This window comes from Saccostrea cucullata, unplaced genomic scaffold (assembly GCF_032062105.1).
Source record: "Saccostrea cucullata isolate Sc308-1 unplaced genomic scaffold, CSIRO_AGI_Scuc_v1 ctg315, whole genome shotgun sequence".
NCBI classification, from domain to species: domain Eukaryota; kingdom Metazoa; phylum Mollusca; class Bivalvia; order Ostreida; family Ostreidae; genus Saccostrea; species Saccostrea cuccullata.
In genome coordinates, this window is record NW_026930873.1 from 53,122 (window position 1) to 62,168 (window position 9,047).

The 9,047-nt window shown below is 33.5% G+C and overlaps 1 protein-coding gene across 7 annotated transcripts in view; it reads left to right on the forward strand.

Annotated features, from left to right (window-relative positions):
- LOC134230377 (cadherin-23-like) overlaps positions 1–9,047 on the forward strand; it is a 32,773-nt gene extending 23,726 nt beyond the window's left edge. For 6 of the 7 annotated variants that reach the window (XM_062712158.1, XM_062712155.1, XM_062712156.1 and 3 more), the window contains 15 exons: positions 799–1,118; positions 1,394–1,960; positions 2,140–2,322; positions 2,484–2,724; positions 2,933–3,297; positions 3,510–3,743; positions 4,038–4,126; positions 4,239–4,325; positions 4,490–4,558; positions 5,369–5,435; positions 5,560–5,687; positions 6,043–6,083; positions 6,229–6,289; positions 6,841–6,894; positions 7,230–9,047. In XM_062712158.1, coding sequence (XP_062568142.1) covers positions 799–1,118; positions 1,394–1,960; positions 2,140–2,322; positions 2,484–2,724; positions 2,933–3,297; positions 3,510–3,743; positions 4,038–4,126; positions 4,239–4,325; positions 4,490–4,558; positions 5,369–5,435; positions 5,560–5,687; positions 6,043–6,083; positions 6,229–6,289; positions 6,841–6,894; positions 7,230–7,482 — 2,759 coding nt within the window. In that variant the 3' untranslated portion in view covers positions 7,483–9,047. Of the gene's footprint in view, positions 1–798; positions 1,119–1,393; positions 1,961–2,139; positions 2,323–2,483; positions 2,725–2,932; positions 3,298–3,509; positions 3,744–4,037; positions 4,127–4,238; positions 4,326–4,489; positions 4,559–5,368; positions 5,436–5,559; positions 5,688–6,042; positions 6,084–6,228; positions 6,290–6,423; positions 6,458–6,840; positions 6,895–7,229 lie in introns of those variants that run through there. The other variant, XM_062712159.1, reaches the window with a different exon arrangement.

Sequence of the window (9,047 nt, forward strand, 5' to 3'; positions counted from 1 at the left end):
TGTCCTTACCTTGACTCAAGGTCATTCAGGGAACTTCAAGGTCACTGGAAGAAAAATTTCATAATTCATGTCTGGTCCATATCTTTCTTGTGGATAAACTTGGTAGGTTCTCATTTCACACAAAGATTGCTCATGACCCAAGGGTTTGTCATGACCTTGACCCAAGGTCATTTGGGGAAGTTCAAGGTCACTGGAAGAAAAATTTCATAATTCGTGTCTGGTCCTTATCTTTATTATGGATAAACTTGGTAGATTGTCGTTTCACAAAGCGATTGCCCATGACCTAAGGTAGTGTCATAACCTTGACCCAAGGTCATTTGGGGAAGTTCAAGGTCACTGGAAGAAAAATTTCATAATTTGTGTCCGGTCGATTTCTTTCTTATGGATAAACTTGGTAGGTTGTCATTTCACACAAAGATTGCCCATGACTCAAGGGTGTGTCATGACCTTGACCCAAGGTCATTTGGGGAAGTTCAAGGTCACTGGAAGAAAAATTTCATAATTCATGTTTGATACATATCTTTATTATGGAAAAACTTACTTCTGAAAAAAACCCAGCGAGGGGTATTTTGTCACGTTTGGACAGTTCTAGTTTTGGCATGCTTTTATATTTTTGAATGTCACCAAAATATTTGTCATATACCGTTAAACATGATTAAAAAAAATATCCACATCAATATTTTTTATTTTTAATTCCACTTAAATAATCGTCCCATGTTTTTGCTTATGCTAAATAGACTAAGAACAATTCATCTTTAGATATGGAGATAAAATACTTTGAATCTTTTTTTTGTTTAGGCACAGTGACATTAAAACAACCATTGGATTATGAAAGCAATCATGTTGTAAGCTTCACTATAGTAGCCACAGATTCTGGTCCCATTATGTCACGATTATCGTCAGTGGCCACTGTCGTAGTCTCACTGATTGACATCAATGACAACACGCCTGTCTTTCAACCGTACTCTACCCAGTACTCCATAGAGGAAAACAAGCCCAATGGAACCTTTGTAGGGACAATCAATGCCACAGATAGAGATAGCGGGAGATTTGGAGAGATTTTCTACTCCATGCAAGTTACAAATGATGATCAAAGTCTAACTATTGACTCCAATACAGTAAGTCTCTCTCCACGGAAGCTAATATGTTATAAACCAAAATGAAAACAAATAATTAGAAAAAAAATTAACATTTCAAAAATTAACTCCAGGGAGGAAAAAGGAAATTAAAAAAACATGTTGGAAATTGAAAAATGTGAAGTCACTATATTTCAAAAAGTTATTCTGTTCACTTGAAATTTCTGTTTTTTAAAAAGTTTGAAGAAACTTGTTCACTGATTTTAATAACATGCATAAGATAGTGTAAATGAAGTCAATTATTGTATAATTTGCAGGGAACTATCACCGTCTTGAAGCCCTTGGACAGAGAAGTCAGAGATGAATACATTTTGTATGTCACTGCAACAGACAATATCAAGGGCAACCCAAACCAGCAACGCTCAGAGAGAACACGGGCCATATTTATCAAAGTAACGGATGTGAACGACAATAATCCCATCATAACTAATGTCAACAACATTCCCAAATCAGTTGTGGAGAATTCCCAAAATAACACCATTGTAGAGGTTATATCTGCCAGTGACGCTGACATAGGAGTAAATGCGGAGCTGGAGTTCTCCCTATTGTCTGGTCACACTAATGCCAGTGACAGCTGGTTTTATATTGCTACAAGGTACAACAATGACATCAAGAATAATGAAGGAGTCATTCGTACCAGGCAGTCTCTGCTAGGACATGTTGGGATGTATTATATCACAGTGAAAGTTCAAGACAAAGGATCTCCCACTCGTCTGTCCTCCAACCAGACTTTTCTGATAGAAATAATTGAATCCAATGAAAATTTAAATCAGCCACAATTTGTTGTTCCCAAGGGACCCATTGCCACACTACAAATTAAGGAGGTAAGATAATTTAGGAAATTTGTAGTTTTAATTAATTTGACTATTAATTTTTTTTTTTTTAACTCAATACTCAAGTCAATCTTTTGTTTGAAGTCTTCATTTTTTCCCCACTGAGGAAGATTTAAAACAATGTTTCATATCCCTTTTATTTTAATATGTCTGATGAATCTTTTAACCAGCAACAACCAGTAGGTACCACAGTGATACAGGTGAGTGCCACAGACGCAGATCACGGGAAAAATGCTGAAGTCCACTATTACCTGGCTCCAGAAAAAGACTACAGGAAGTTCCAGATCCACAAAGACACTGGACTATTGACTACCAATGAAATCCTAGACAGGGAGCAGCAAGCAGTTTATGAGGTTAGTGTAGGAATATTTGGTTCATTCATTGTTTTCCTTGCCACAACTTCTTGTTCTTGTGTGGCAAGGTTCAGCAAACTTATACTTCTCATGTGTATTCTACTCGTAAATGTTACATTTAGTCGATTGTATCTTTTCATTTTATTGATTATCAAATTTAGATCAAGGTGATTGCGAATGATAGTGGTATTATCAATGTCCTGGCAAACTCCATCACCATTTTTGTCCAATTGCTGGACATAGATGACCAGGAACCTGAATTTCCACGAAGACCAGACATGGAGCCCTACATGCTGGGGCCGGTCCCAGAGGAACATTCCATGGAATACTGTGGTTCAGTGGACGTAGCAATAGATAGAGATAGCCATGTCAACAATAGTCTTATCTTTTATTATATCTTAGGTAAGAGACCGTAGCATACAGAGAACTTTTATAACTTTCCTTACTTTCTTTGATAACTCAACCTGTTTGTTCATGGAAACAAATTTTAAGATCAGAAATATACCGGGTAGTTATCAAAGCACAGATTTGTAAATACTTGTATCTGTTACATATACATGTACTGGTATTTGATGATGATGCTGATTTGTCTTATTTCAATCTTTTGCAGGTGGAGATTTGATAGACCATTTTTACCTCAATCAGACAGGAGAGTTGTACTTAATGAAAGCTGTAGATAGGGATGGAGATGTCACAGGAACTCCCATCAACTTCATTAACCTGGTGATTTGGGCCACGCCACTGGGATACCTTAACATTGACAGATACTCAACACCACCAGGGACCAACAGATTACTGGCTCCAAAAATAGAAATGAGAGCACCAGATGATTACGATACAGGCAACACGACTCTGTTATGGGTTCAAATCACCATTAATGACATAAATGACCACCCACCAAAGTTCAGGACCCAGAATTTAAGTGTGGGAATCACTAGAAAAACTCAGTTTCAGGAAACTATATTTACACTCAGTGTAAGTCATTAGTTAATTGAAAATTGTATTTTGAATTCAATTGAATACTGAGGTTCTTGCTTGAAATATCCAGGCAAAGTTCTTGGAAACAAATAAAAATCTTGAAAATGAGTAAACTGTTATATCCAAAATTTAGAGCCTAATGTATTTTTGAAATGATATAATGAGTGGGAAAATGCATTATACAATGTTGATTGTTTTTGTATTATTAGGAGGAAGTGACAGATTTGGACACTGGGAACAATTCTGCCCATACCTTTCATTTGATGTCGTTGACCATTATCCCTGCGGCCCTGAGGGATGCTCTGCCCAGTGCCCCCGTTAGTCTGTCCAGTGATGGGGTGGTCAAAACCAACACAATATTCCAGTCAGACATGTCAGGCTATATTGTGATGGAAGTCAGCGCCAAAGATCAGGACGGCCAAATGGCCAATGCTTCATTGAGGGTACAAAATGTTTACTTTATTTAACGTGCAATGCAATTTTCAACAATTTGGGCAAAATTTTTTAATGTTAGAAAGACTGTAGTTGTTGTATTTATCGAAGGATTGATTCTTCTTTAGTGTAAGTTTCTCTTCAGAAGTTAAAGCTTCAATCAGATGGCTTTGGTTTGTTTGGTATTCCAATCCAGACAATATTGAATCTAAACATAAAAATTATATGTAGAAAAAAAGTTTTACGTTATTAAGATGTACTTCTTTGGATGAAAATTTGACTTGGTGCATCTTTATAATTGACAGATATCTCTTATCAATGATGATCAAAGAGTGAAAGTCATATTTAGAATGATGCCGAATCAAGTGAGAAACTTCTCAGAGGCTTTCAGAAGGTAAATTTATACAGTGTGTGATCAGGATTCAAAGATGATGCTATGGAACTGAAATAATCCACAGTATAATAATAATTAGTTGAAATTAAATGGTTTTCATATTTTCTTTCAGTAAACTGGAGAGGATCACAGGATACCATATCGTAGTTGACAAGATTCAGACCCATGAGAATGCTGCTGGAAAGCCAGAGACTGATAAGTAGGAGTTTCTGTATATTATGGGGCTCAGTTTGAAAGAAAATGTTACATAAATAATATACTCACCCTATGATTAGGATTTAATGCAAGCAATACGTATGATCATGATATCATTTCTCCAAAATATCTGATATTTCACTGCATTGCATGATTTATTTTATATAGGACCGATATGTTTATACATGGAGAAATCCTAAAGCCTTTTAGTATTGTTCCTGCTGCTGATCTATTGAGGTAAAGTCTGGTTTCTAAATTTGTCAATCATTATTACTTAAGTTTTTGGAATGTTTCTGAAATATATGTTACAGTCTATTTAAGGAATAAATATCTATTTTGGGGGGAGAGTCTGGTGATGATGTCAAATGCATTGACATAATATACATGTATATGTACAGTAAAACATGCTCATAGCAAACACGCTTATAATGAAGTGATGCTTATGTACAGCAAAGTGATTTTCATTCCCTTTCACTTTCATGTTCCACTGTCACATAAAATATTGTTTAAATTAATTAAATTCCGGTCCTGTCACTTAAATATACTGTTAATTTAATCTATAGAACAAATTACTTTTATAATGAAGCAAAGTCATTCATCCCTTGCACTTCATTACAAGCATGTTTTACGGTACATGTATTCACTTAAAAATATTGTTTAAATTTTATTTTTATGGTAAAATGTGCTATTATGATCAATTTGTATGTAAATTAAATTTTATAATAAGCCCAAAATAAAGTTTAAAAATGAAGAAATATTTCTGTACAACCGAATATACAGTTTTATATAAAAAATCATTATTGTCCAATAATTCAATTTTGCACTAATTCGCAAATATGAACAACAGAAGTTTATAAATAATTTTTCTATCTGTCATTAAATTAATTAATTACAAATTTTCAGTTAAATTTTCCAATGTCAAACATGCAACTCATATTGCTTTAATAGATGCTTTTCAGAACTTAAAATACATCAAAATCTCAAATACTGGAGAAAATGTTTATGAATTATTGCATATGTTTTGTAAAAAATATTTTTCTTTTAAAGTAAAATTGATGGACAAGCCTCAGCACTGGTGCCTGTTCTGAATGAATACAATATTCTACAAATTGTGGTAAGATACATGTACTAGGGAAAAAAGTACTCTCTCAATTAAAAATGTGAAAAGTTATCTTCTTTTCCACTTTTTTCTACTTTTTTATGAAATGTATGTATATATTTGTAATGTTTTATTTCAGTCAGCTGTTCAACAGGAAGAGGAAAAAGATTCCAATAGACTGCTGATCATGGGTCTGATTCTACTGGGAATCATTTTAGGAATTCCCTGTATTGTCATGGCGATAGTTATATTCCTTATTACAAAGTCGTAAGTATTAATTTATGTTTGTGTTTGATCATCAGGCAGCATAGGGATTATTGCACCTATTTGTTTAGTTTAAGGTCCTTAAGTCAAGATGGGATTTTGTTGTTTTTTTTTATTCATACTGAAAAAAGTAATTTAAATCAAAATTATACATTTGTTAGCTATCCAGCTGAAGGCATTACATATACCATGCTAGAATGCATGTATAAATGGATTGGAAAAGATTATTTGCAGTTAAAAGTTAAATTTACCCAGCCTTTTAGTTTTACCGAATAACCTGGGTAGCTGTTAAATTTATTCTGAAATTAATTCCAAAGCTGCTTACCTTTAGTATTGAATGGTTGATTTGTTTTACTAGGTATCAAAGGAAATTGAAAGCAGCCACAGCCATGGTGTATGGTAAGTGAAGCAATCTTCATAACTTCTATGATGTAAATTTTCTGTTGTAAACAATTTATTGAAAATAATAAAAATAATACATGTAATTGGAAATAGTGTCGAAAGTAATGTTGTGTAATCACAAATAAATAAATTTATATTTAAGGTCAAGATAATGATATGCAAAAGAATCAACTTCCTGGTACAAACCTACATGCCTATGAAAAGTAAGTGATACTTAATTCAGACTAATAGAAATTGTTTGGTCTGTAGAGAGATGTTTCTCAGGTATGTTTTTAATAGTTTACCTTCAGAAATCTAGAACTGCATTGTAAATGAAGACTTGTCTTCTGTTTTGTAGCAACGCTGTATTTGAGACCCAAACAAGATTTTAGGTTTGCTGATGTGAACCCTGCTTAGTTGTTGTGTGCATGTTTAATTTGTTTCATGCACCCTGAATTGAAAAGAAAAAGAAAGACTTTTCTCAAATTAAAATGTGAACATTTCTTCCCCAGTCGGTTATTTTAATATACATATATGCCAATTATAACTCACAGAGCTCTTAATTTTTTGCATGTTTTAGTCATTGCTAAATAATCCTAAACAGTTTTGAAAATTTTACGAAGATGTTGGCATTTTAGCATTCAAAATTATTCCTTTGGTATTGCAGTTGTTGTTTTGTAATTTTCAGTTCTTCATTTCGTCGATTTGAGAATTGTGTGTAAGCATGCTATTTTGTGACCATGTCTGAAATCCACTTCTTTTTTAAATGTTTCAGTGCCAATCCCATTTTCTTGGAGAAAGTATTATCACAAGAATCCCAAGATTTTGAGTAAGTCAAAATTAACTGTCAAGAAACCTCTTATCATTATACATGAACATTCATTTCGAAACAGTACTTGAGGAATATAATGTTAATGTAAATTGAAGGGATTTTTACTAGTTTCCAGAATGTTCCTTTACATTCGTGGAATAACCATGTTTTCTTTAATGTTTACTTCCATTATCCTTTAAGATAGGGATTGTTTGCTAATTGCTAATTAATCCAAAATGAACTTGATAAGCCATATTCAAAATAAAGATCAACTTGGTATTTCATTATTATGTACAGTTTCCCAGTAGTTTAAAAGCATGCTAGGATTGATGTCATTTGATTTGCTATTTCAGAGACAATGATTCAGTTGATGACAATGCTGTAGATGCCCCTGTCCCACGGACTGTGGACACACAAGAAGTGTCCATGACATTTACGTCAGACAGCAGTAAAATTCCTCCTAGCTACTCAGAAGTAAAAACTATCGGGGCTGTGATTGGCTCACAGGAAAACAGCTTTGGTCACAAGAATCCACTTTTCTCGACATTTAATGGAGATACTCCAAGATCTCACCTCATTAATGGCCTCCAGGCTTCGGACATTTAATGTCAGGCTCCGAGAGACTGAGGGATGGGACAACTTATTCATTGTGATATTATAACTTATTTAAAGCATGGTGTGATATGACAAGGAGGTTCTTGTCACAAGTGTTTCAAGTATTGTCAGAGTGATTTAATGATGCAGGTTTTGTTACTGTCATATTTCGGTTTATAATTTTTTTTACACATCTACCCAGTGCTCTTGCAGGAACACTAAACTAGAATTACCTCATTTTTTCACGAATTTTGTTCATGCAGAGTGCATTGGACATTTTGTTCTTCTAAATGGAAGTTTTTTAAATTTGAGAATCCTTAAATGTGCATTTAATTGAACAAATATTTTGATTAAATTACCATCAGTTATCTATGTGTGTATACAAATCATTACATTTTAACAATACCCTGTTGCCATATACATGTTGATGTTGATATTTAGGAACTTTGTTTCTTTCCAAGATTGTATGAATTGATCACCTATATTCCTACCCTGTACAAAAGCTTTATGAATTCCATTTACAGTATTTTTCTCCCCATATGTGCTCTTTTTTATCATTTGGTGTGATACTGAATTTAATGTATTATATATTATTCACAGCATTCACAGACCAACTATATTTTTGTGAAATTAATGTACCTGTGCAAATTCCAATGATCAGGTAACTCATATCCCATTATTGTTATAGGAGAGGTTGAAATGCATCAACAGATATGCCCAGTATATATTCACAGCATTTATTTTGGGGTAGAGTTTGGTAAAGATAGACACTTGTCAATAACCTCTCAGAAAATGAATGAGATACAGTAATGAGTGTCATGTGTAAATTGGTGGAGAAAAACTGATAGCTTTGTATGACATTTGAATTCCATTGACAATCACTTTGAAACAGCTCACTTAATTCTCACAAAATGCATTCATAATTCATATGCATTTTTATATTCTAGCTTTAGAGATTCAATATTTTGATATTAAGATTTTTTTTTCACTTTTGTGTGTCAAGTGTATTGAACAGTTCTAGGGATCAGTTTCAAGGTTGTGACAGCTGATAATATTTGTAGAATTGATAGTACCAAAGTAATAGAGAGCTAGCTGATTAAATATATATTTTTTAGAATGTATAGAGATATGTGATTGTTGTCTGTGTGAAAAGATTCTGTGTATGTTGTCTATTTTCTGAAGTGTTTAGCCAAGTTATAGAGCTATAACGTTCTATAACTCTTGCCAAAGAATTAAGTCCCAGCTTACGAAGTGCAATTACTGTAGTGAGTTGGTTTGCGTTATTTCCATGCCTTTTTCCCCAGAGCAAAAGAAGCAAACAAAAAGCTTGCCATGTACATTTATTGTTTTAAGGTATGCTATGTGACTTATTTTTCTGTAAATGTGAAATGGTGGGAGGGGGTCATCTATGTTTAAGGTTCTGAAGCCTGTATTTAATTTCATTTGATGTTAACAAGGTTACAGTCATGTCTCTTTGTAAGTTGCATTATATTTGCAACTTTAATTGTCATGTTTTTTCAAATGAAATCAAAATGTGTTGAAATTTATGTGTTATTTATTAAATGCTAAATATTGCA